Source organism: Ixodes scapularis, unplaced genomic scaffold (assembly GCF_016920785.2).
Source record: "Ixodes scapularis isolate PalLabHiFi unplaced genomic scaffold, ASM1692078v2 PGA_scaffold10__122_contigs__length_95168666, whole genome shotgun sequence".
NCBI lineage: Eukaryota > Metazoa > Arthropoda > Arachnida > Ixodida > Ixodidae > Ixodes > Ixodes scapularis.
Window position 1 is genome coordinate 30,867,390 of NW_024609836.1, and position 27,398 is coordinate 30,894,787.

Genomic DNA, 27,398 nt, shown 5'->3' on the forward strand with positions numbered 1-27,398 from the left:
TCGGCGGTTTGTCGCGGAGGACTTTCCCCGCGCGCTCCTTATCAGCCGTTTCGAGCGAAGGCTGACGCAAGAGCGCTATTTGGTCCTGACCCTCGCGATAAAGCCGGTCACTGCGGGGTGCCTGCCAGGTGCGCCAACGGGGTCAACCGGGTAGCAGCCCTCCGGCGCCGTGTCAACGCTCTCATCCAGCAGACATGCCTGGAGTAAGCAATCATGCCCTCCCTACCCGGCGCGAGAGTGTCGTGGTGCGGTTGCAGTGGCACTGAGCACAGAAAAGTAGACAGTCGGAAGGAAGCGAGCCCCCATGCCCCCTCAAAGGTGCGGGTCAGGTTCACGTCACCGGGGTGCCCAGAGGGAGCCTCGACGGCGGCGTCGTCTCGCTAGCAGACGGGAAGTCCCAAGTTCAAAGAACACCGCGATCGTCTGCTCGCGCGCGTGGGAGCGTCGTCTGCTCTCGGCGCCCCGAACGGTGTGCCAGCTGTGCCGAGCAGCGCACATCAGCTGGAGAGGAGGTGGTGTTGAGCGGCCGTGCAGGCCGACAGGCCGTGGCATATCACGTGGCACGAGTCCAGTGCTACACCTAGAAGAAAAGGCCCGCTGATGACGTCATCATTTGTGTATGCCCGACGCGCCCCAAGCGGCAAACACGGCCAAGTTCGACGAGACTCCGCCGCAAACTGTCATTTGCGTCCATCTTGGCGTTGCCGCGTGCTAGCCATGCGTGCTAGCGTTGTGCGCGTGTGAAACACTGCGAGACGCGCTGGCGGCGATGCTGACGCACGCTAGGTGACGCTGCGTATTCATACGAAAACATCATCATCATTACAAATAATGATGACGTTTGGGCATAGTTTTGAGGGGGATGACGGGGGGAAATGCACAGGCTGCTCAGGCCTTATCGCCTAATCTTCTAGGTGGCATTTGGTGGAGGTACGCGGTGTCTGGAGGCGTTTGTCCGTGCGCGTGCATTCGGTTTGAGCGCGGGAGTCCAGTTGCTATGCTGGACGGACGACGGTGACAGCTTCGTGGCCAAGGATCAGGAAGCTTCGCTTATGGACACCGCTACCGTCGGTCGGGTTGGCGGTGAACCGTCGACCGAGGTATGTGCGGCACCTCAGCCGGCTGGGCGTGCTGGAACGCGCTCTCTTGCTTACCTGCGGATCCTCGCCTTCCACACGAAATGTAGTTTAGAAATCTCGCGTTTTTCCGGGACGTTATTTCGATCTCGTTTGAGCTAGGTCTCCCGAACGTGTAGGAATGTGCGTCTTGCGAATGACATGCCTCGGTCCGTTTTTCCTGGAATATCGAGCTGCACCGAACGACCGTACTAAGCCGGCCGTGGTGCTATCGACGGCTGCCGCTTCTCAACACCGTTGGGGAGGGACATTTATATTGATTACGTTCGTAGAGAATGTACCTACCCAGAGTCGGAACAGTCTGGTTTGACGTACGCATAAGAATTCGTTTTCTCTGTTCCGTCGTGCATGATTTGCATGCATCATGCCGGTCCACGCCCTGCATTCGCGAATTTCTGCGGTCACTCGCATTGCACGTAATGTCTTTCTGTAGGTCTACAAGGCGTCGCAAACCGTAGCAGATGGTGGGGCGTCGGTGGCCGTCAACGATGGAACGCAGTCAGGAGCCCCTAAGAAGTACTACCGGGCACCACACCACAGGTATTCCACCCGACCGGGGTTCACCGAAATCTCGTTCCCGAAGTGCGCTCATCTGGTGATGTTCCACGCAGGATCTTTGTCAACCGAAGCCTGCACCTGGACAAGATTAAGTTCTTCGGCTTTGACATGGACTACACCCTGGCTCGTAAGTGCCGTGCTCTGCAGGTTGCCGACCTCTCTCCAGCGGGTTCCTATCGCTTCGTTGAAACAAATTTCGTGGACAACTTTGCATAGACACAAGTTTTGTCGACTCGCATCTTGTCGACACCGTGATATTTCGTGGACACTTGCTTCTACGACGTTTCGTCGGCAACCTTTTATTTTTTTGCAAAGTGGATGGGATTGGATTACTGGATATATTTTGTTCGCTAGAAGCATACCAGAACTAAAGTGGACTCGTCCGAACGACTCCAGCAGGGCAGAAACGAATTTGCAAGCCCTAATCCTAAACTTCCGAACAGACCGCGCTACATACGGACATCTCCCACTTAGCTCAGAGAAAATTTAACATCCTCTCGCGGCCGGAGCTTTCACCGGGCCTCATCGAAACCACTGAGGGTTTAGCAAGCTAGGCTAACGGTCAGATGCTGGCATTTGAGGCGATGCACGCGGAAAGGCTCTTTTGACAAAACTCCGCAAGGTGTGTTGATGAAATGAACGGGTGGGAAGCTTTCGGTGAAAGGAACCGCGAATGAAACCTTGTCGATGAAATGATTGCCGTTGCTCTCTGACGGGATTCTACCTCGCCTTTGTCTTCAGAGTACAAGTCTCCCGATTACGAGGCGTTCCAGTTCCACCTGCTCGTGGATCACCTGCTCTCTATCGGGTATCCCACTGAGCTGAGGCAGTTCCAGTACGATTCGACCTTTCCCATCCGGTGAGTTGTCCCTTCCCCTGTGCTCCCCTCCAGTCGTCGGGGCGGCCTTTGCGTAAGGCCACGGCGGGCTGCTTGGGACGGAAACGTTCAACAAGGACGTCCAGTTCTAGCTCGACGAGCGTTTTGTGTGTTTGGTTTGACTAGGAGCCTTTTCCTTGACTTCTTTTGTTGGAGTTGGCTGAGCCCAGTTGCAACTTGGTGGCGGTTACCCGATGGATAATCTGCTCCCAAAGGGCTGTCTTGTTGGTATGTTTTTCTTCCAAACAAATTTTTCCGCCTCATATTTTTTTTTTTTTTTACAAACTGGAGCTTTAATAATTTTTTTTTTTTTTTTTTAAATTTTCTAGCTGCTAAATTTAATTTCTGTGAAGATAGGGAAAGCATGTAGCACTTGTCAGCTTGCTATCTACGAATTTTGAGTGTCCAAAAAACTGTAGCGTCCCAGGTACGGTGACGTCTCGTCAGCTCGTGGGAGTTTTAACAAAGTCTGTTTGTCACCTTGCTTCTTCTGAAAAAGGGCGAGGAAGAAAAATTTGAAGGCTATCTTCCCACAAATCCATGTGCTATGCAGCGAGTGGTGTTCATTTGACAGTCTCGTTAAGGTCCAAACCCCTGCTAGAAATGGTAACAGCATAGAAATAAAAAAAGGGGAGTGTGGGCTCTGCCAGTGATGTTCCCAGCCGAAATAAGCTTCTTGCTATCGTGTCATGTTTTTAGAGCATGTTCCCAATAATGTTTTGTCTTCTCTAAGTAGTATTTTTACTCCAGCAAACAGATTGAGATGGAATGATTCATCATAACTTGTTGGTCTTGGTCTCCACGGGGCTACGGGCTTTTAAAATCCTCGTGGCTCCATAGACCCTTTCCGAAATTCAGTGCCATCTGGTGGTTTGTAAAGCAGTTTAGGTATTGCCATATCAATAGCGGAGATGAACTTGTATCGGCACCGTCACTTTCGCAAGCCAACAGCACGGGAGGAATTGTTCAGTGAGTTCTTTCTCGATCACTTTCAGTTCGACGGTGACCAAGAACCTGCATTCAGAACAAAGCTCCTACTCACTCAAATGCCTCGAGAAAATTCTATACACCAAAGTGCTTTAAAGCAGATTGTGTGCCGCACACAGATTGACTGAATATGAGTTATAAATAAACACTTATGTAGCTCTTGTGTTCCATTCCTACGTCGCGTCGTACTGACCCCCCGAATGTACAAGCCTCGCAAGATCCGCTTATGAGCATCTTCAACGTCTCCTTTTTCCACTGATGATGATAGTGATCAAAGTGGCCAGACTGAATTTCGGAAAGGGTCTATTGCTGTGTCGACCTTCCTCCTTGTCCTCTCAACCACACTTGGGTTCCCTTTTTCCATGCGGAATGTGAAAAATGACCCCCCAGACAGGAGACTACCTGCCAACTGCACATTTCCCCTCTGTTTCTCTTTCTTTTCTTTCAATACTTGCTTACTTAGTGTTGGTCACGATTTTTGGGAGTCTAGTATGTTTGAAGCTACGGTACAGGAAAGATTTTTTCCTGTGATGTTGAATCGAGGTTTCTGTTCTCTTAGAATGAGCTTGACATCTTTTTCCTTCAAGTATGTTCCGTATTTTTCTAACACCTTGCTCGACATTTCCAGTGTCCTCGCAGAACATTGATTGCCATCCGGTTAATCTGGATGAAAACTTGTCATAATCATTTTTATTTAATATTAATTTATTTATATACCTCGAAGATCCATTTCAGAGTATATTAGCACAAGCTATAGAAATGAAAAAGGTCAGCATTTCTCAACTTTGCAGGGTGTTCAGTTAACTTCAAACGTCTATTTGTAAGTTCCAATGGGATATGCGAGCACTCTTGAAAAAGGTTGTGTGTGTAACGCCCAGAAAGTAAGTTTTGCTTTGAAGTAGGAAAGTTGTGCCATATTGTTTGGGAAATGCTTTATCCTCAATGGAGACTTGATCCCCTTCGAGTTAAGGCCCTTCTAATGTCGTGGCACAAGTTGTCCAGTATATAGGAAGTATTCACTGGCGGCCATAGTTGTGTGCGCGACTGCTGAGCGCGTGCTGATGGCGAGCTTCCGCAGTTCTTTTGTAACGTGCATTCCGCACCCTCAAGATTGCCGGTCTTAGCAGCCTATCAATGTGGGCTCGTTCTGAACATCCGCTCTAGGCAGCACCCTCAAATATGGCGCCCAGTGAATACTCCTTATACCTTCTTATACAAGTCTGCCACCTGAGTCTCGTGCCAACACCTTGTGCATCTGTTAAGTTTGGGATTCTGTGTAGTTTTGTTGCTTAGTTTCCCCTCTGAAAAAGAGAAGTGTCTGCCAAGGAGGAATTAGCTTTAACGCCGCTTGGGTTTGCCTGCCTTCGTGAGGATTTTGTTGTGTCTATTGCAATCTGCTGTTGTTCATGGAGGCCAGCTAATGAAAAATTATCTCTAAATTTGTAACACAACGAGACACTTGAGCACAGCTTGCCATGCAGTGAGGGTGCTCAAGCACGGTTGCACTTGGGAGGTGTCTGCCCCCAGGCACGTTGGAACGCGAAGTGGAGGGCCCAAGCGAGTGGACAGACGCAGCAATGCCGGTTCCCCCTTTGAACCTTGGGGCTTCTGTTGTCTAGACTGGGAACGGAGATCTCTCGTGCATCTGCAAATTGAGGAGCATTTAGCAGATTCGGCTTTTGGGCGGGAACCAAAAAGGAGCCACACAGGTCACTCAAATTCTACCTTGTCGCAACGAGCTCGGCGGGACCAAACAACTTTTAATATCTCGTTTTGCAACCTCCGACGTATCGCCATCGTCGGCCCGCTCCATCTCGACTGCCCCTCCGTTTGAAAGTTGACTGCATCCATTGGGTGGACAGTTTGTGCTACTCAAGTGCTTCGGAACTACAGGGTGTCACAAAAGAAAATTTACAGAGTCTTTTTTACCGCAAAAATAAACTAGGCATCGCCGAACGCTCATTCTCCGTCCAAAGGTAGCGCTAGAGGTCGCAACCAGATGCCAAAGTTTCAGCCCGATCCGATAACTTAATAAAAAGTTATAAGTGATTTTCTGAAAATGTCAATGGGAAAATGGCGGCCGACGGAGTTTTCAAACACATGGGGCTCTATGGCACCAGAAACCGAAAACAGGCAAAAATGGGCTTCCTTTTCCCATTGAAATTTTCAGAAAATCTGTTACAACTTTTGATTAAGTTATCGGATCGGGCTGAAACTTTGGCATCTGGTTGTGACCTCTAGCTCTACCTTTGGGCGGAGAATGAGCGTTCGGCGATGCCTAGTTTAGTTTTGCGGTAAAAAAGACCCTGTAAATTTTCTTTTGTGACACCCTGTATTTTGTCAATTAATGATCTGTAAACCGCAGAAACATGTGTTGTACGATCGGAAGTTGTACAGCATCAGTTTTTTTTTTTTAAATTTCCTTCCCTTCCTCCCCCATATTGTTTGTGACCAAGGACTGCCTTCTGCTCCGCAGCACGTCATGGAGCGCATTTCCACACCATTGCTTAGACTTGTTCACCTATAAATTTTGCGAATTTTTCAATGTCTGGTTGGCTTGACTGAAAAAAAGATGGAGGGTGCAGGTGAGCTGGTGAATAGTGGGCAACATAATAAACCGGAGACATGGACACAAAAAGCACGTAAACAACACTGTGTTGTGTACATCCTTTTTGTGTCCATGTCTCCGGTTTATTACATTGCCTTGGCTTCATATTTGTCGCATAAAAAAATTCTTGTCGCACGCTGGGCTCGGAGTTAGTGAGCCATTCTGTGAACTTAAAAATTGCAAAGCACAAATCGGCCGACTCGGTGGCTCCGAGGCGAGTGCGCCGGCCTACGGATCCCCATGTGGCGGGTTCGAATCCCGGCCAAGGTGCCCGCAATCTTGACGGAGGCTTATTGCGGAGAAAGCGCCGTGTAACCGAGCTTTCGGTTGCACGTCAAAAGATCCCCAGGTGGTCGAAATTAATCCTCAGTCCTCCGCTGGGGCGTGCCAGATGCCCGTCGTTGGTTTGGCGCATAAAACTCCCAAATTTGACATCTTCGCAAAGCACAAATCGAAAAAGTTAGTTGCAGTCTCGCTAATTCGTGCGAGTGCAACTAATGGAATGGGGAGCGGAACTGTGCATGCACAAATCAGGGGTGAATACTTTTGTGGGACTTGTGCGCAAACAGCACTTACTTTCTGGATGATCCTCATATGTATTGCGAGTCACTAAGATGATATATTTTTATGTTTAGTGTCTGTCAAACTTCTATTCGCCTCAATTTATTTTTATTGTATGTCATTATTTTGTAACTTCATTTTGACCGACCTACTGTGAAAAAGTTTCTCTGCCTATTTCATGTCTTAGCTGTGCTTTTAAAGAATGAAAAATAGAATCACTGTTTGATTCTCCTATCAGTTCTTCTGTGTTTAATGTTTTCAAGCATGTAGATTTTTTATAGCTTTTTGATTTGTTTTGCAAGCGTATGAGAAATGTAAATGTTTCATATTTTGCTTTATAACTATGTTGTAGCTAAGGTGAGGGTGGGGGTAACTCTGACTTTCGTTTTATATTGCCATTAGTCTCCATCCCCTTACAAAACAATAAAACTGAAATGACAAAAACAACATATCATTTTGGTTAGGTCCTCTATCATGCTGAAAGCATAGAACCTTACCCAACTTTATAAGGCAGCCTTTTGTATTGTACTATGCATTAATTGTAGGGATCTTTGGTCCTGATAAGCGAGAAACTTTGTCCCAACGTTAGCAGAGTGCCCGTCATAAATCGCAGTCTAGGTGCAGTCTACAGAATTTCGTAGAACACTTTGTTATCAGGCGTGACTGACAAGGGGCTCTCTAGATAGTGCTAGGCTAATCTGCAATCGGGAGTCCATATAGGAGGGTTTCCTGTGGGTGGGCCCGCCAGAGCTGTGTGTGTTATCTCAATCCTGTTGGCATATCTCTGCATCTACCAGTCCACCTCACAGAGCTGCTTCCAGTTTTACTAGATAACCAAGTTGGCAAACGTCAGAGTCTGCCATGGTAGAGAATGGCAGTAGCGCCATTAGTAGTACTGTTTTCACGCTGTGCCTCAATCTGGTTCATGTGTCAATATCATGCAGAAATAAAATTCAGGACTGCTGCATCTGCAGCAACAGCATGTTTTTGATGTAGTTCAGGCAAATTGGCCTGTCGGCCAGTAGGCTTTACCTGTTGGGGATGTTAGTACAATCAAAATGCTTTGATAGGTGTAAGGACGTGTTGCGGGTCGGCTGTTTTACTTTTCTCACAATGGCTGGAAGTAGACTGTCTGGAGTGATTTTAAAGGGCGAGAAAACATTTTAGCTCGTTTCAGTTATGTCGTCCCGAAAGGGTTTGGGTGGAAAAGAGTGCATCGGTTTGCACTGGGCGTCGGAGGATATCTAGGAGGTCCCTTGGTTTTGAGTTTCATCGTTCACTGGGGTCTTTTCGTAAATTGAAAGAGATTTGCCCTATAAGCGTTTCTAGGAAGGAATATGCGCGGAGCACATACGTTTGTCCTACGAAAGGCTTTCGTTGGTGTCTGAGGAAATGCACTGCGGTCAGGATAAGAATATGGCAGGGACGAGTTTCGGTCGTCCCGCCTCCAACACGATCTTGCTACCTTCGGTAACACTTGTGCGCCTCGCGAGCTCTGAGCTTGCAGCCGACGCACGGCAGACACCAGTGAGCATGTGCGGGAGGCCAGGCCAGGCATCCAAGAGATGCGCCGTGCATGTCTTGTTTTTTCGGCGACTGTAGATGTCTTTAAATTCTTGGGCAAACATTTTGTTATTGGACGAAGCTTGTCCTCGACGCATGGGGTTGAGCGTTTCTGTCGTCCTTTTTGCGCAGGGGCCTCTGGTTCGACACGCAATATGGCAATCTGCTCAAGGTGGACCCCTATGGAAACATCCTGGTTTGCTGTCATGGCTTTCAGTTCCTCAAGACGTAAGCATCCCGCTCGTTTGTTTGAACGATTCCTTAGGCGCGGCCCCGGTAGTTTCGTGCAGTCTCGTTGGAGGCACGGAAGCGGGCTTTAGAAGGGGATGGGCTTGCGCAAGAGCGCACCTCCGCTGTTGTGCCCGTTATTGCGCTGGACACGACTTGGAAGTACAAGTAGCATGCAATCTTTTTAATGCGAAAGCATTAACTGGTCCCGTGGAGCGAGCCGACGTCACCAGTTTGAAGCGCGAAAATGGCACCTAGTTTTTCTGATCTCAAAGGTCCCATTGACTGGTGCGCGGCGACGAGGCTCCCATTGGCCACTGCGCGTCAGTTTCAACGACCATCACCAGATGGCACTGCATGTCCGTGCCGCCAGCGCTCCGATAAAACTAACCGCCACAACCCCATGCCACAACGGGCCCCTCTCCGGTTAAAACAAACACTTTGGTGCGCGCTCGGAGGTTTCTGCCCGTCTTGCCGTCGCCTCCATCATCCGCATCGTTGTTGGTGCCTCTGCTCGCCTCGCCGCCGATGAACATGGCACCGCCTCTAGCATCCACATCGTCGCCGGTGTTTCTGCCACAACTCGAAAACATTACTCGCGCCACAAAACTCCGCGGATCACTCCGCGGCGTTCCGTTGGACATTCATGCTTTCGCATTCACAACTCATAAGAAGTGCCTTCAGACTTTTTTTAGGGGCGAAGCTCCTTAGGGTCTAGCCTTGTCCATCCGGCGTCCGTACTCACATCGATTGCCATCCCATCTGTCTTCTTAAGAAAAGAAAAAATGTTTGCGCAGTCGACAGGATTCTAACCTGTGCGGGGAGACCCCAATGGATTTCTAGTCCATTGCCTTAACCACTCGTCCACGACTGCGGGAGAGTAGGGGGCCCTGAGATGGTGGTAGTAACTCAAGAGCTGGGGATGTCATGGATGAAACGTTGCATGTAGCCGCTCGACGTCTATACAGGAAAGGGTGCTGCGGTCAAATGCGTATATAATCGCGTTAAACTTTGCATGCATTGGCTCAACGTTTATAGACGAGAGGGCGCTGCGGTCAAATGCTCAACTGCGTATATAACCACGATCCATAGCACACATTCTCTTTCTGACATGGACCGTTGACTTAAGCGGTGAAGATGCGTTCCCACGGCTTCTAGCGGATCCAAGCTGACCCGCTAGAAGAGCCTCTGGCTCTGGAGCCTCTGGCTCTGCATTTCACCGACCATAAAGCAGTAATAATGAAGTCGAAACGCAACCCGGAACTCAGCACTACCTATGAGCAATAAAAAAAAAAAAATTAGCACCATCAGCACTACCTATGAAGAATAAAATCAGTATCATCAGCACCACCAGAGCTTCGCCCCAATCAACATCATTCACCACGTGAAGGTGCGGTCATTTTTTTCGTCCTCGATGAAAGCCTAATTTTATAAATGCGCCGCATATTCGGATGTTCCCTGCTCCACTTAGCCCCCTCCCCCCGGTTGCAAAGCCACTGAATGATATAAATGGGCTCTCGCCGTGCGAGTACATCTGCATGTTCCTTCGTGTTGTCGCCGATTCGTATCGTCAAGAGCTACGTGTAAGGTCACAAGTGAAGTGCAAAGATGGTGGGGCTTGTCCATGTATGTGCCCTGATCGATGCTCCTTCGCTGGTTACATGGTGAAACGCAGCGATGCGTCAGCATTGCATCGCTGCGCTGAAGTCTGGACGTGTCGTATTGCTGCTGGGCGAGGAAGTGGCATACCTTTTGATGTCCGTAGGCGTTGGTGTCGCACATGTTTGTGGACAGTGACTCGATCACCCGGGGAGTTAAAAACGACCCGTATCTGTGACATAGTGTACAAGTGTAAATCAGGGGGCGATCAGGGTGGGTCACGTGCATTTTTGGAGAATTTCCAGTTTGTTTGTTTGCGTCAGAGTTGGCTCGACATACGGTAGGCGGCACAGACTCAAGCGTAGACGAGCACCTTGATGGTCTTTCGGAGCTTGGGCTCCTCGATGCCTCGACCGGTTCTCGTAAAACACACCCTAGCACTGGGTGTACGCAGACTATGAAGTGCTAGTAGTGGCTCACTCACCGCGAAGGGGGAGTTGATCCGTCTGGAGAGATCCATGAGCTCTCCGGGCTGATAGGAGGGGAATGAGTCTAGGTCAAGTTTATGGGGCTAGAATAATGTTGTATTTCGTCGGGGTTAAGGTTTCCTGGCATCTTGTTGGTGTGATTTGTAATTTCATGAGTATCTGCCTGTGTTTGGACTGTCCAAGTAGCATATTCAGTATTTGCTGCACTCGTGACGTGTGGAGCTGGTTGTTCATCTGATCGCACATTGGTAGCCAGTTCTTCGTGGTGAGTGACTGGGCATAGCCCTGCGCTACCTCTGTAATGGCTCGAATGGCTTTCTTGAGTTATTAATCGGCCTTGGTCTTCCGCCCAAACGCGGAGTAGGTGGCAGTCAATGTATAGATGCTTCAGATTCCGGGTTATCGTCCTCATGCATTGTGTCATGCACTGCCTTTGTGTGGTCTGGAAATCTGGCGGGTGCCGAGGGGAATGATTATGATTCCAGTCGAACTCTGTTCCATTTTGCGATCTTGGTGCGGAGCCCCTTGCTGTGGAGTGCTGCGGGTCCTTGAGAACGTCAGAGTGGTCTGTAATATGCAATAGTCGCTGCCCAACGGCTCCAAGAAGTTCTCCCATGACATATTCTGATCACTGAGTAACCATGCACAAAGCACAACAAAGTTAACACAAAAAAGCAATCATAGATTTTTTTTTTTTTTTTTGCAACTGAAACAATTGTTATTGAAACTACTGGTTCGGTCGTTAGTGCTAGTCTTAGACACAGACTTAGTCTTTGAATAATGGTGTTCACGAATGCACCGTCCAAGCGAGATGCAAAATGGTGCCGACGATGTGTTTGCCGTAAAGGTGTCGTGCAGTGTACATCATCGATTCAGTGCAAACTTGTTGCAGAAATTCTTGATGGGAGTCAAGGGGGTGCTCAGGGGGTGTGTTGCTCACAAGTTGGCTGTTTGTGTCTTCCGTGTGTGGCCAGGGGGGAGATCTACAAGCTGTACCCAAACAAGTTCATCAAACTGGACGAGTCGCGGGTGTTTGTGCTCAACACGTTGTTCAACCTGCCAGGTGGGTGGGCGGCTCAGCTACTTGGTGCCTCCTCTTGGCCCCCATGCCTTTATACAGAACATTCTCGAGCGCCGTTTGGGCATAAAAAATATTGTCCAAGTAAACCAATGAACCGACTGCAATCAATCTTTTTCACAAAGGTGTCGTTAGGTGTTGCGTTTATCATACTAAAATTAATAAGTGTGGGCTTCAGGGAACAAAAAGTCTTAAAGTGCCTGTTTCTTCCCATGGACGGGGAGGAAAACCACAAAAACCATCTGGTTGATGTTGCCATTCACAGATGGCACCATGCGTGCTTGGATCTGCTGGATTTGCTCTTGGGCATTCGCCTCAAAGAATCTTCAACACTTTTGCTTTATCTTGTGCCATCATTTTCGGTTTTCGTCAGTTTCCTCTATGCACAAAAATTATTTTTTTGCCTCATTTTTCGAAACCTACACCAATATTTTAGTATGACAAACGCACTACCTAAGGACACTTGCGAAAATTTTCACTGCCCTCCGTTAAATAATTTTATTTTATACATTTTCTTTTTGCGCCGAGTGGCATTTGAGAACACTTTGTTCAAACAGCAACCTGGTCTGTAACCCTCTACAGAAACCTACCTGCTGGCTTGTTTGGTGGACTTTTTCTGCACTTCACAGCAGTACATCCCGTAAGCCCATTTTCACCTTTGTTTTTATCTTCGCTGCTCTTGTCTCAGACGCTTTTCTTCCTCGAGCCCTCTACTTTGAGTGGTTTTCTTCCTCTCTGTTCGAGCACCCCAAGAGCACTCTGGGATGGGCACTGTCGCTGACGGTGGTCCTCGTTTTTGCAGCACCAAGACTGGAGTGAAGATTGGCAGCCTGTTCATGTCCTACAAGTCCATCTTCCAAGATGTTCGGGGTGCAGTTGATGCCATTCACACCTATGTGAGTTGGGAAGGAACTGTTAATGACACTTATATTGGGTCAACCCTAATATCCAGAGAAGGAAAAAAAAAATTGTGCAAATATGAATTTCACAGAGTCTAGTCACTGTATAGTTTGTTTCATTTTAGGTCAGAGCACAGTTGATGTCTCGAAAACCTACAACCACAGACACACATACTAAAAGTGCAAGTCACGGGACTTTCGCTGCACTAGATTGGTTTAGCCGATGAAAGAGATGACTAATGCCACAATGTTGCGCTTTGATGTTGCGAATCGACCGGCCAGAGTCATTGATGTTGGGCATCAACTGCTCTGGCCGGTCCATGCGCTGTCCGGTCGATCGCCGACATCATCTAAATTTCCAGGCGTCGTCATTGATGTCAGGAACGACGAGTCCCAAGAAAACTTTGCAAAAAAGTAAGATTGCCGATTGCGGCTACTGAGATAAAATGGAACCAGGGTCTTGTACTCCTGAAAAGATGGCTCGATTATCGAGTCTGCCACATGCCTTCGTTCCGTGGCTGCAGAGTGCCGTGGCACTTGCTCTGCTCGCGTCAAGCTTCGCCGCCTCTCACCGGCGTGCGTGCGTGCGTCGAGCTTCTCCGCTTTGCACCGGAGTGCTAGGAGCAGCGGCTGACCTGGGGGAGCGCATGGCTTAGCGAGATAGGCATGCAGATTACGATCAGGATTATTACGGGTCGAACTTCTTTGTCCTATTAGTAAATTCAGCTCTAACTAAAGAAAAAAGGCAGAGAGAGGAAAACGAGGGTCTACGTAAATTTGAATAGATACGGTAGTCACGGTAGTTCCTGTGCAGCTGTCGATTGAAAGAGCAGCAAACGTTGACGTGACTCTGGTTCCTACGCCGCTAAATAGCAGTGTCACCTTCAACGCACGAGTGTAGGCTTTTATAATATTTTTCGGTGGTTGTCTTTACAGTTTTATAGGTGTATTAAACTTAAGGGGCATAATTTTATTGGTAGGCGTGTTAGCAGATATGCTGGTTCTTGCTGGCATTTTACAGAAATTATATTTACAGGCTAAACAAACAACCAAGTGGAAGATGGGAAGGGGTGAAAGGATTTATACTAATGAAGTGTTGCTCTATGATTCCAATTTCAACCATTTTTTAATACCCTTTTAAATGAAACCCACTCTGACCAGAGCCTTATTTAAGGCTGTTACTTTTATGTCCCATCTATACTTATCACAAACGGCAATAAGTAATATGCATGAGTATAAAAGAGGGACCCTTGATTACTAAATGAACTCATTGAGATGCAACGACTTTTTCATTCTCAAGTGATGTGCTAACAGATCTTGGCATCAGCTCCAAAAGTGTCAGTGGCTGCCCCAAATCAATATTTTGCCTGGTATAAAAACTGCTACAAAAGGTCAAATGCCGCTTCCTTCCTTGACAGGGGCGCTGTCAGTGATAGGGCTCATAGCTATACATCTATGAGCAACCCTTTTTGGTGTGCTGCAGCAAAGATGGACAGAGGTGCACAAAGGATTCAATTGCTGCTACTTCTGCATAGCATTTCATGGAGGCGCACTTGAATTTCCAGCACGTGTGCTGCGGCAGTCATATGTGTTGGGCTGCAACCCTAATGCTAGTGGCAAAGATGAAAGTTATTATCGGGGCACTAAACCACTTTCTGTGATAGTCTATTTATTGTCGTAGCTCAATCTATTGGTACTGATTACCCTAAAAAGCCAAACATTACATTCATGCGTGGCCGATTTCCTTATTAAAACCTGTCTCGGAAGATGAACACCAGATGGTGCCACCATACGAGGAAGGGGAAAGTTGTAGAATAATCATCATCATTGGGCAGAGCGCTGTCCTTCCTTGTGCAATAGCGCCCTCTGGTGTGCGATAGTTCTGGGGTTCCCCTTTAAGCATTGTAGCAATGGAACTCTTGCGCCTTCGTATCAAATGGAAGTGCTATTTGTTATCACGGGAGCCCACTCGTATATCCGTTGTCGAGAGTGGAAACGTTTGTGTCATTGAGTTATTCCATCAACATTTTTCGCTCTTTTCTTGCTTCTACATTCAAGGTGCCCATTTCAAGTGCCGTAAGTCTGAAACAACATCTAGCCAAATGTTGTGGACATGTTTAGTTGGGAGCAATCACAAGTGCTGGGGCAATTGCACGAGTCTCCAAAACACAAGCAGCAAGGAAACTCTGAGTTCCCTGCACTGAACTTTCGGGGATTACATCCAAATGCCGATTTCAGCAACAACTCTCTTGGTCTCATATGCCAATAGAAAACATGTTCAGATAGCAAGTACTATTGGAATGCAGCTCTGCATACAGTCAGATCGTACAGTTTTTCGGTCTGCATGGTTGAGTGCCTAATGTTAGCAGGCTCAATATTTTTATTTGTTTATTTATTAAAAAAATAAATGCAGGCCTTTTTCAGGCCCTGGCTGGTAATACGAGAAAACATAAATTGGAATGTAGGGTGTTTCCACCCTATATTTATATTTGTATAAAACCATATATGGGAAGCTATGTTCTTGGAAGAATTCAGTTGAATATGAATGCCGGAACTAATTTTCTTTGTGGGATATAAAATTGAAAAGCTCGAGGCATGAGCATTGCCAAAATTTCACTATAGTACTTTGCACAGCTGTCAGTTTTACATTGAAGCATGCACACATTTTTGAGGCACATTTACAAATTTTCCAACAAATTACTTTATAAAAAAATGTCGCAAAGTATATCAAAATGCGCATCTTCAAACAGTTTACAAGTACATAAAAAATATGCTTAGCCGTTATTGTAGTGGGGTTGTCGCTCACCCGGGAATTTGCAGTACATGTATAACACAATAAAAGAACTGTATGAGAAATAATATATGGGTTTAATCTTTGACGTTTCTGCCAGAGTCCTGCCTTTGTCAGGAGGAGTGTTACAAATGAAAACAAGTAGTATTTATACAAATAATAAGGGTAGAGGGAAGAAAGTGACAGCTTTGCAAAGTACCATAGTGCGACCTTGGCAATGTCCATGCCTAGAGCTTGGAAACTTTATATCTCCAGAAGAAAATTTGCTACGGCGTTCACATATAGCTGAATGCTCCTCTCAAAAACAAGGCTTTCACATACATTTTTTACATAAATATTAAAAAGACGTGGCCCAGACCGTCATTGCATGAGCTCTCATGGAAACGGCCTTTAGCACTGTGCACTTTGTTTCTGGTGTTCCTTTTTTTTTTTTTAAAAGTAGTGAGAATTGCTTCTAAAATTGATGTGTTGGTGTCTACCATAACGTTCCAGTCATCTTGCCCGTGATTGTCACAAAAGTATGTGGAGCCTTAATTACTATTGCATGGCGGCAATAAAGTTGCTTTTTTCGTTGCCACGTGTTGAAAAACAACGAAGTCCGATGCTTGTAAGTCAGGATTTCAGAATTCGTTTTTGTGACGTGTTGGATATTCTTTTACTAAACTCGTCGCATCAAGAAAAAGAGAAGTTTTGTGCAATATTCATGTGCTACGCGAAGTAATTCTTGCAAGATTGTGACTCTACGGGACTTTTTTGGTGCCAAAGTCGAGCGGTGGCAGCGTACCAGTGGGCCTGCCCCGGGCTGCACTCTTTATCCTTCTTTTAGCGAGCACTGTGCACAGATCTTGTCGACATTGAGTTCTTGACCTTTAGCACGTCTGCCATGCTCCAAAGCAGAAGTGACAGTTTAAAAGGACTTGCCCATTGCTGTCAGGTTGCAAAGAACAGATAAAAACAACTTAGCAGAATGAAACTTCTGTAAGGTGTATTCGTGCGACAGTTTTTCCCGAAAGGAGGATTAAACGTCAAGAGTTCAGCGTGCATCAGCATCTGTTCATGTGCGGTAAAAGAGCATCTGAAAAAACTAAAAAAGGTTTAAATAAACAAAAAAAGAATGCAGCTCGCATTGTCCTATTCATACGACACGAGCGGTTTTCCTTTAGCTTTTTTTGTTCTAGTAGTATGTTTCGCCCCAAAAATTTTTATCCACCGATGCAATTTTTATTTGCCGATGAAATGCGCCCGAGCAATATTAGATTTCGCTCACCAGACACGCTGCTCAAACTCGAGAGCTACAGCCCTTTGGGGAAGGATTGCGGTCAGCAGCATTGAAGTGTAAGGTGCCTTTTCTTTCTTCTCTGCCTTTCTTGCGATGAGCCTGCGAAGGTCATGAACAGGCACGTGAATAGAAAGACTCTGCCGACGCAACTACATGCGACTTCGTCGTGCTAGTGGTTGCTTGAATTGTCTTCAATGCCTCCCCATTCTCGTGGCTCTTCCTCCTCTCAGCTTTGACATACTCAGTTTTCTCAGAAGATAAAGTTCTCCGGAGATAAAGATGTCTTGTTGGGAAACCCGAGCGCCCGACTTCATGGCGGCTATCGTTACATGATTCAGAGGCGACCGAAGACGACGTGAAACGCTCGAGGAGGACCGCTTTCCAATGCTTAACGGCGTATTCGCACGACAGATATTTATCTCCAGAGAAAACCGAATATGTCATAGGCTTGTACTAGGAAAAGCCGCAAGGAAGAAAAGGAGGTGATGCAGACAATGTGGGCAGGCATTTGCGTGACGGAGTTAAGAGCGATTCTAGGCAGAGTCTTCCTTTTTGGTCGACAAGCTTTTGGGGTTCACCGAACAAAAGGCGGAGAAAAGGGGAATGAAAAAAAAGGGCACCTTGCAGCCAAATTCTGCCGACCGTAACCCTTTCTTAAAAGAAGGGGGAGCGGTCACTCCGAAGGGCCGAGAGAGATATTCTCTAGGCCGGTTGCAGGTTCTCTGTGGGTCACCGAGGGATCGAGGGATTGGCAAACGTCCGTGACGCGGTGCACGTGACTTCAAAACTTGACGACGTTTAATCCGCTCTTCGGGGAGAAACTCCACTGTCCGAATATGCTGTTACTCCCATATATCTGTGGCAAAGCATGGCGAAAAACGTGGGCTGCAGAGGACATGGGGGAGAAGAGAAGTGTAGAGACCTGGAGCAGAGCACGCACCACCTCGCGGATGCGGTCAGCATACTTAAAAAAAATGGTGGGGGGGGGGGGGGGGTTAGGTGAGGTGTTGGGGGATCCGGCCAATGTGCAAATTATTTTTGAAATCTCATTTGCACTTAGGGGTGCGGCTCATACGTGCAATCATTAATTGCGAGCCTTTCTTTTAGGGCCAACTGAAAACTGAGACAGTAAACAACCTTGACAAGTACCTGGAAAAGGACGAGAGGCTACCTCTGCTCCTGGATAGGCAAGTCTCTGCATGGCTGTGGGCTACATAGATTTTGACCCTCGCTCCACGCTTCTCTGCAGGATGCGTGCTCACGACAAGAAGTTGTTCCTGCTCACCAACAGTGACTATGCATATACGGCTGTGAGTTAATTTTCTCACCCTTGCACCATGATCGCTCCGACTAGGTGAGTCTAGAGCGCGTGTTTGTTGCCTTTACAGAAAATCATGCAGTACCTGTTCGACTTCCCAAACACCAAACACGTGAGTTCTGCTGTTTCGTTTTGGCACCTTTCGACGCATTCAGTCTTGCACCTGAGGATGCTGGGGAATTTTCTGAGGGGTTTCTGCGGACCCAGGGGCAGGAGAACTCTGTTTCTGTTGGTCTTGGGGGGGGGGGGGGTTAAAATTCCTGCGTGTTACTGGAGACAAATATTTGCCAAAGGGTGCACGAGTAAAATCTGCTACTTCGGTGGTTCCGACGCAAGGTGCTGCTGGCCTGTAGATTCACGGTTGGCCGATTTGTTCTTGGCGGAGGTTCCCACAGAGTGACATAGGCTTGTTGTGGAGCATATGTAACAGATTTCGGTAGCATTTGGGAAGAATTTGGCTTTTGGCTCTTTGCTGGGGCATGCCATATGTCCATTTTTTGGTTTGGCACATGAACCCTTAAACTTTGCTTTTTGTAAGGTGAAATCAGTCAATCAATCATGTGTTTTACTGTGCCCCCGTACAGATGGTAGTCCTTAGATGGGGCAAGAAAAAATAAGTAGTAGCGAGAAAACTTAAATGGCACACTTTTCTTGAAATTTTTAAAATGAGCGAAGTGCACATTGGAGTTGTTGAGTGTATCTGTACGGAAGCCGCATGCTTGTCAGTGGAAATCTAGATTGTAAGTCAAAAGGGTTAAAACATGTTGTGGATCTATTTTGTTGTCTGGGGACGTGGGAAGAGATTCTACTAAGCAGCAGGGGAGAGTCAACAACTGCATTGAGCACCTTGTAGAAAAACACCATATTGCAAGCAAGCAGTCTATTTGAAAAAGCCCAAAGATTAGGGGTGTCTAAGAGACTCGCATAATCATAACAAAACTCTCCGTCTAATATGGTGATTATACACAACTCCTTGTAAAGCATCGTTGCACAGACTTTAGCTTAAAGGCTTGACTAAGGCCGAGGAAATTCCAAACAGAAAATTCTATTGTTAACGCTAGCGAGCGAAATAGGTGCAGTGTGGATGAGTAACTGTGGATGTTACAAGTTGTGCATTAAATGACGTCTAGCAAATGTCGGTGAATATCTAAAAAAAAGAAATTTTTACCAATTTTTTTGTAATTTCGTCAAGAAAGGATTAATGGCTTGAGACCTGAAACTGAAATTTTGACATGAATAAGCCACAACACCAAGGTCACATACAACAGACCATATAATGCCGGATAAATTAATGGATAAAATACTCACTTGCAAATTGAGACAAAAAAAAATCTCTTTTTTTGACAAGAACGGCATTTTGGAAGAATAGAAGGCTCTCCAGGTGGTGGAATCTTTGATTGCGTGTTTGATAGCAACGAAGATTACGACTCTGAAAGCTAAAAATTTATCACGAACAGCAATAGCAGTGGTAGTGACATTACGAGGAGGGCAAGCCGTCCAAGTTGGAGGAGGATTCCTCGGCGCCACCTGCGCCACCAAATTTAATTGCTCCGAAGCAGTTAATTTTTTTGTCTGTGCCAAATGATACAAAAAAATGTGAACAAAGCTGTCTATGAGGTGGATATACCCTGTGTGGAAGCCAACCGGCAGGAATGCTAGCCAGTTACAATGCAAGTAATTCGACCTCCAGTTAAAATGCTAGCAATTCAACCTCGCTAGACTGTCGAGCGAACCATCTATCCCAAACACATACGAGACATAAATACGATTGTGGGCACACCGCCGATGCATCGGGAGGCTCGTGAATGGTCTCGTTTTTCTCGCAAAATGTCTCGACAACGATGTGAAACAAAGTTAGTCGAGGCAGTGCCACATCGGCAAAGCCCGAGGCGCAAGAAGCGAGCGCTGTTGAAGTGTGAGAAATCCAATTGGTTTTGACGTGTCTCCATGAATCAAAAAAATTCCGAACCTAGGAGAAAAAAAAACATTTTTTTTACAGGCATGTCCTAAAAATAATGTTTGTCAAAAAAAAAATTTTTTTTTTTTGCTCGATATTTATGTTGCACTACAAATTTTTCAATTTGCGGGCGAAACCGGAACTCTACTTCCAAGAGATGATGATAGTAGCATTAGTACCCAACTATACTCTGCTCACCCTTAAAGGCCGACGTACAACCTCGGTTTTCTGCAGGGATGATAATCCTCTTAGCGCTCCCGCTCTTCTAAGCTGCGAGGGGAGCCAAGGTGGTGTAATGTAGAAATTGGAGAGGATATGGGAAAGGAGAAGCCAGGCAAAAGTGGAAAGCGCTAAGTGTACGTCGGGCCTTTAGGCTAAGAGTTCAGCCAAAGCTTCAAGCAGGAGCTAGCCCATGCTCCTGGCTTTTGTACTTGCATTTCTAGCAGAAGCGCTCGATCTGCGGAAGAAAGCTTCAAAGCAGCGACCTCAAGCTCTTGTGCGTGTGGCATTGTGACTGTCATCATCTTCCCAGGGGGGTACAGTTTCGGTTTTGCTTGCAAATCGAAAATGTTTTTATTGTAGCATAAATATTGGGCCAAAATATTTTCTTTTTTTTTCGGTGAACATTTATTTTGAAATTTGCCTGTCCTAATTAGGTTTTAGGTGTAGTATTTCTTTTTTTAAGTAGTTTGATATCAGTGAAGCTCTGAGTGTTTTGCATTTGCCTACTACTCAGGATCAGTTCAGGACAAAAAGTGAACTCCACTAACGTATGATTAGGGTTTCGTGTTTTCGGACAAACCCGCAAAACACCCGCTGGTAAAATTCTGGTCAATTCGGACTTTTCCGATAAACTCCGAATTTTTTTGTGCCAATACCACTCCCTCCCCCCCGCCCCCATACACATATGGTGCAAAAAAAGGAAAATACATATATTTTTTTACACTTTGTTCAGTGTAGGGTCAGTGGTCTTGAGAAAATGCCACCATAATTATCTTCCAAATCTCGGACCATTGACAAAAAGGGGTCTTACCGCTTACCTCGTCAAGGGCAGCAGGTTATTGCACATTCAAGTCACGACAAAAGCCACTCTTTTGGTTTCCAGTTTGGGCCATGGGATTTGTGCTTTAGAGAAAGGAGAAGTTATGTCTTTGTAACAGTGAAAGAGACCATAGAGATTGTATAAAATAGGGAAGAGGCAGGGGCTTTGGAACCAGGGGGGCAGGGGAAGCGTTTGCCCCCCTCATGTTTTTTTCGTAGGGGTCATGCTCCCCCAACGCTGAAGGCTGACCCACAACCCTCCCTTAATGTAGTCAGAGCAACATGCTACAGTGCCTTCCAAGCTTGAAGCGGAATAAGAAAGGACTGCGACGTTTCGTCGGGACGAGAATTGGTAGTAAAGCTGATACCCCTGTTAAGTGCTGGAGTAAACGTTTCTTCTGAGCCAGCCTTGAGGCGCGCGTATTGGTCGCATCTTAATCACTGGCAGCAGGACGGGGACAGCTTAGGAAAGGCACCTTTCTACCATTCCTTGTCATCGGAAAGGACGGCGGGGAAGAGGCTCCCCAAACGTAAAACCTCTTGCTGCGGGAAATTGGTCTCTGGCAGTGCGCTTCGACAAACAGCAGTCCGGAGCATATGTCCTTGGAGGGACTGCACACTCTCTTTGATGAGTTTTGCTTGAGATTGGCTCTTTCAAGCTCGGCCATGCCAATACCGTGCCAATTAAGCGCACTGATCCCATAATGGCCGGAGAGGGTTCAGAGCTGGCCTAGCATGGGAGGCGCCCCTCGAAGTTTCTGCACGACGCCTAGACGCGAAAAGCATTTCTGCCATCCGTCAATCATTTTCATACTTTTGTTCGGTGTGACAGAAGAGGCTATGGAAACGCTCTTGCGTGCTAGAGATTTTGAAGACCTCTTTTTGTTACTCAGAAAAGTTTTCTGCTAAACAAAGGTTGCTTCCTCCATTTTCGTTTTTCCGCGCGTACGATCTTCAAAGTTGGGGGGGATCTCCACTGCAAGGATGTGAGCCTTGACCCCCGCCCCCCCCGATCAGAATTGACTTCCGGAGCCCCTGGGAAGAGGGGCAGTTGAAACTTGCCACTCCACCTCGCGCGGCTGCAGGCTAGGTTGATGGACTAGGATGGGACGACTGCGAGCTTCCTAGCGTCTACCTCCGGGAGTTTGTTGATTTTAAGGCATCGACGTTTACCGAAGCAACACTCTGCGAAACTTTTGTCATGAGACAAATTAGTATTGCCAATGGCTAAGAGCCATCGGCGATGCCAAATTCAACTGATGAAATTTTAATTGATACAAGCACATTTTGGTTTTTACTTGGCATATGTTTACATACAGTTATTATTTATTTATTTATTTTAATAGGAAACACTGCGAAATTAAACTTAGAATTTCAGAGAATTGGGAATCAAACAAATATAAGCTGTGAATCTTCGGCAAAAAATAAACTCCGAAAAACACCCTCTGAATTTCACAAAAAAATAAACTCCGAAAACACGGAACCCTACTTGGGACAGGTTATAGTCCTTTGACGGCACATGTGGCTGCAGACGTCCGATAGAAATGTGGCACGGGTCAAGGGGAAAGACATGGCAGGGGAGATAACTAACCATGCCGAAGTTGCGTTATTCTTCAAGTGCTGTAAAAGCAACCAGACTTAAAAGGTGTCGCATTGTGGGTTTAAACAAACTGTTCCTTTCCATTGTCAAACACGTACTAGATATTTCTTTGTATCATTTTTGTGTGGGTTTTTCGGTGAATCCGGAAAGTTTGCAGTAACCTTGTAATAAAAGTGCACCTTTTCCACCGTTGAACTGGATACCAGACTTTATTTTTTGGAAATTCTGCAAAATGCAGTGGCAGGATTAAGTGGTTTCTGCATACCTCTTGTATTAAAGTGGCAATGGGGGCTATAGTTGGTTTGTGACTGAATAAAATAAAATATAGAATGCAAAACACAAGGACCAAAGTAGAAGTAAACAGGACAAATGCTAACTGACAACTGGCGTTTTTTTTTTGTTTTCTTTCTTTATCTCTTCTATGCATATTTTTTGTAGCTGTAGTATGGTATTCACTTTTCAGTGCAAACTGTTTGATAGCACTTGGATCTAGGAAAGGAAGGAAGATGTTTTTTTTTTCCAGCGGAGCTGGGAGTCGTACTTCGACTACATCGTGGTGGATGCCCTGAAGCCTCTGTTTTTCGGCGAGGGCACCATCCTACGACAAGTGGACACGGTTTGTTGGGCTGCCGGGATGCTCTGTTGGAGAGGTTTTCACGGGCTTTTCTCTCGCTGCAGACCACTGGGGCACTGCGCATCGGAAGCCACATTGGACCCTTGCAGTTGGGCCAAGTCTACTCGGGAGGTAGCCAGACGATCTTACACTTATCTGCCGCTTCTCTGCCGGAGTATTCACCATTGAAACTCTATTTACAAAGTGTAGTTAGCTTAAGATTATTATCAGTATACCTCGAATTTCTGTAGCACCATTACAAGCTTACTGCAACTTTTCGTTACAGTATAGTTGCAATTTATATGTAATAGTACTATTCAGAGAGCAATTTCGTCTGCTTCTTGCACAGGGGTTGCGGTGACGTCAGAATGACGTCGAGTTCTGATTGGCTTTGATTGGAAAGATAGGGGGTTGACCAATGCCAGATGGCTTGAGGTCTACCCACTATTTTTTTCAATTGGCCAATAAGAGTTCGGCATTCTGACATCATTGTAACCCCTCTGCAGGAAACAAACTTGCTCTACGTGTACTGGCATTCAGTGTACTGATGTAGTGAAGCTTTATTTTAATTGGAATTTATTTTGCTTGAGGTTTTAGAAGTATTTGTTGACCCATTTGTTACTGGCCATTGTTCCAAGACGCATGTGTTGGTACATGAATAGGCTCATGCTAAAAAAATGGTTTTCATCAGTAGTAGCAAATTATGGTTAATAATATACCGCACACTTAAAATGTATAGTCGGAAGTTACTGCCGCGTGAAATCGCAATGTTGCGCTGGTTTTGGCGTGTTTGCAGTTGCTACCAGGGTCACAAAGACTATTTCCAGTTCTTGAGTTGCTGGGTAGGATTGAATAGGATTTGTATTAGAGAAGTCCAGAAATTATTGCTTTGAAACTTAAGAATTTCGGACCTACATTTAGAGCGGACCTCCAGGCTGATGCCATGCATCCCATATTCACTTTGAGTCTGCCTATTCTAAAACTGCCCAAAAGTATGAAAATGCAAGGTAAACAACCGGCCCAAGCAAGATGCTTTGATGTCTGCATGCATGTTTGTCTGCAAAAACTGCACTGCATCTGCAGCACTTGGCTCATTCTCGTTACTGCTAGATGAGGTGTTTTAAGAATTCCTCTAGCCGATAATTCAGTATTTAGCTTGGGCCTAACAAAATGCTTGCATTGCAGAATATTTATGCCCAAATTCCAAAATGTTGTGCTTCTGGCCCTGCCAGCCTAGCTCTGCACATAAGGCAACATCTAGTTCTTGGTATTACTGCTGATATGTGCACTGCAATGCAGTTTTGAAACACTTGGCAACAATTCTTTTTTGACCTTATGGAGCCAGACTGTTAGTGTCACTTGAGCTGGGCCGAGCTACGACGCTATTACAATCTGCTGAGGGTATTCAGACCAGTTGCCTGCCGTTAGCAACAAGTGACTGAGGTTTTGACGTCTTTTTCGCACAGGTAGCTGCGACGTATTCACAGAATTTGTTGGGGCCAAGGGCAAGGATGTACTCTATATCGGAGACCACATCTACGGGGACATTCTCAAGTCCAAAAAGACTCGTGGCTGGCGCACATTCCTCATGATTCCCGAGCTGGCACGGGAACTGCACGTCAGCATCTCCCAATGGACTCTCTTCGAAAAGCTTCAGGAGCTGGACATCTGCCTGGGCGACATCTACAAGTTGGTTACCTTGCTTCATGAGCTGCTCTGCTGTGCAAATGTTTTCTAGAGCCGGTGGTCTTGCTTTTTCTCAGGAACCTTGACAGCAGCTCAACTGACGTTCCGGACATCAGCAAGCTTCGGCAGTCCATCCGGGTGGGTTAACCTCTGCTTTAGGGGTCCGATTTTTAGCTGGAGAGGAGGTTTAATCAACTCTGTAGTGCTTTCAGTAGGTCATAATTAACACATTCATAGCATTTTAAGGCCTGGCTGTTTTTGTTCTATGTGGTGGTTTAATCTCTTGTTCTCATGTTTTGTATCTCGAAGGTATGCCACCAAAGCATGCTGCATTTGTAATGGAGCCTAAGACCTCAAATTTATTATGCTTTTAACGTTTTTTTTTTTTCGGCTTTCCTGCTACAGGAATCTTCACACGAGCTCGACATGTGCTATGGGATCCTGGGCAGCATGTTCCGCAGTGGTAAGTTTCCTTCCGCAGACTCTTGCCTTGCTCGAGCCAACCTATTGTGTCGCCACCACTCACAGGTTCTCGGCAGACCTTCTTTGCTGACCAGATCTGTCGCTACGCCGACATCTACGGTTACACATTTGTGAACCTCATGTACTACCCGTTCAGCTACATGTTCCGGGCGCCACCGATGCTGGTGAGGACCTCTCTTTGAGAGAGGCTTTTTGAAGCAATTTGGATAGTGCGCAAGCACATTGACGCTCGCAAAAGCGTCCTTACGTAAGGAGACGGCTCTCTTCGCTCAGTTTGTTATTCTGGAGAGTGGATCCGGCACCAGCTGATAATTTCTTGCGATGGAGACTGAAGAGCACCTGATGCCGTACGTGCATGATAGGAATAGGTAGCACATAAGGTGTTCTGGCATTTAAGTGGTGCTGGCTGTCCAAGCTTAGGAGGTATGGAGGCAGGAAGCTTCTGGTGGTGACATGACTCCATCAGAGGTAAAGCCAGAAGTGTGAAAGTAGATGACCCCACTAGTGACCCATACCAAGAGATGCTACTCTACAAGGAGGAAAGTTGATTTGGCACTAACAGATCTCCTTTTTGTCCAATAGCGTCTCTTGGTTTTGGTCATTGTTGGGGGCGTGTCCCTCAACACTTCTGGCTTCACCTCTGCGGGTGTCATGTCACCTCCAGAAGCTTCCTATCTTCGCGTTAGGAGGTGTGTAGTTTCAGCTGGCTTTCCAAGCTTAAGAGGTTTGCAGTTTCGGCTCGGATCCAGGTTGCATGATAGAACCGGCAGGGTATGCCGCGAGCGTGGGAGTTCAGATTTTGCGAGGTTTGCAGCTTCAGACTGCACGCAGATGCCACACGAGTCGACTGTGGATCACGAGCAGGACCCGACGCACCAGATGAACGGCGAGAGCCCGGCCGACGGGGAAGGCAAGTGCAACGCGGAGCATGTGCGCAGATTCTCCAAGAGCGAGCAGGTAGGTCGGGGCCCGTGTCCCCGTCCCACCCCCGTGGATGTAACCCCGGCGTCCTCCCGTGTCGCTGAGTCCACCCAGCTTTGGCCAGCAGCTTTGCACCTGTTGCAGTAAAGCACCGCTTTGACTGCCTTTCGAGGGCCGCCCTTGACGTGGTCCCACGTGCTTTCAGGTTCCACTGCGCATGCCCGAGGCTCCCAGTTCCATCACACACCACCATGACACTGATGACGATGACGAGGAGGCGGAAAAGTCGGCCGAGCCACGTCCGTAGGCAACGGCTGCGTCCCCCAAGACCCCCGCGGGTATATGCACGCCGTGTCTCTGGCGGTAAACGAGTGGCCTTAGCTGGGCTACCATGGTCTTCCCCTGCTGGGAGGGGGCGGCCCCCTGCGGTTGCAGCCCTCTGCGGTTGCTGCGTTGAAGGCTGCCCCTTGCATGCGTGAGGGAGACCTCCGGCCCGGCACGTGTGCCGTTGGTTGGCGTGTCTGTGGTGTGAAGTTTTTGGGCAGGTGCCCCTGGCCCCACAAGCACGGCCAGAAGAGCAGCTTGTGGGGCACAGTACGCGAGCCTTTTTTTCTTGCGCTTGTTTTGGCTTCTTTTACATGCCAAAGCACGCACTCTTTCTTAACTCTCTTTTATTCCTCCTCCGAGAATGTAACTCTGTGCTGTTGTTCTGCTTGTACTGGCCCTCTTTTAGGTAATAAATGCTATTTTCAAGAATTCTGAAGGTGGTTCACCTGCTGATATTGGCCACGATCATTTGGCTGCAAAAAAGCATTTTTTTTGTTTTTTGATGTGTGCCTGCTTTGTCAGCAGCCTTGTGTTCAAACGATGGATGATGGATATTTAATTAATTGTTGACTTTTGGAGCTGGCAAAAGTGATGCACTTGCTAATAGATTCATTTTAAGACCCAAACAATTGTACCATTCCCGACAACCATGAATATCCTATGTAAGTTGTCACGGCTAGAGCTCAAGAAGGTTCTTTGGATATTTGCACGTGGACCTCCAGAATAGGTCGTAAAAGTGCTCCATATGGAGCCTTTTTGACGTCCAGAAGTATTTCTTTAGGATATCCATGCTCCAATGA

At 46.8% G+C, this 27,398-nt stretch overlaps 1 protein-coding gene across 1 annotated transcript; it reads left to right on the plus strand.

The window, feature by feature from the left end:
* The first annotated feature begins 841 nt into the window (after window positions 1–841).
* LOC8027181 (cytosolic purine 5'-nucleotidase) lies at window positions 842–27,034 on the plus strand. The gene is made up of 19 exons (XM_029971527.4): window positions 842–1,100; window positions 1,570–1,676; window positions 1,748–1,821; window positions 2,436–2,553; window positions 8,423–8,518; window positions 11,580–11,668; window positions 12,266–12,323; window positions 12,486–12,579; window positions 17,760–17,839; window positions 17,902–17,962; window positions 18,041–18,082; window positions 23,092–23,184; window positions 23,247–23,313; window positions 24,648–24,870; window positions 24,945–25,005; window positions 25,273–25,330; window positions 25,396–25,514; window positions 26,182–26,307; window positions 26,477–27,034. Exons 1-19 carry the CDS (start codon window positions 1,053–1,055, stop codon window positions 26,576–26,578), a joined length of 1,716 nt encoding a protein of 571 aa, XP_029827387.1. The 5' UTR covers window positions 842–1,052; the 3' UTR covers window positions 26,579–27,034.
* The last annotated feature ends 364 nt before the right edge of the window (window positions 27,035–27,398 follow it).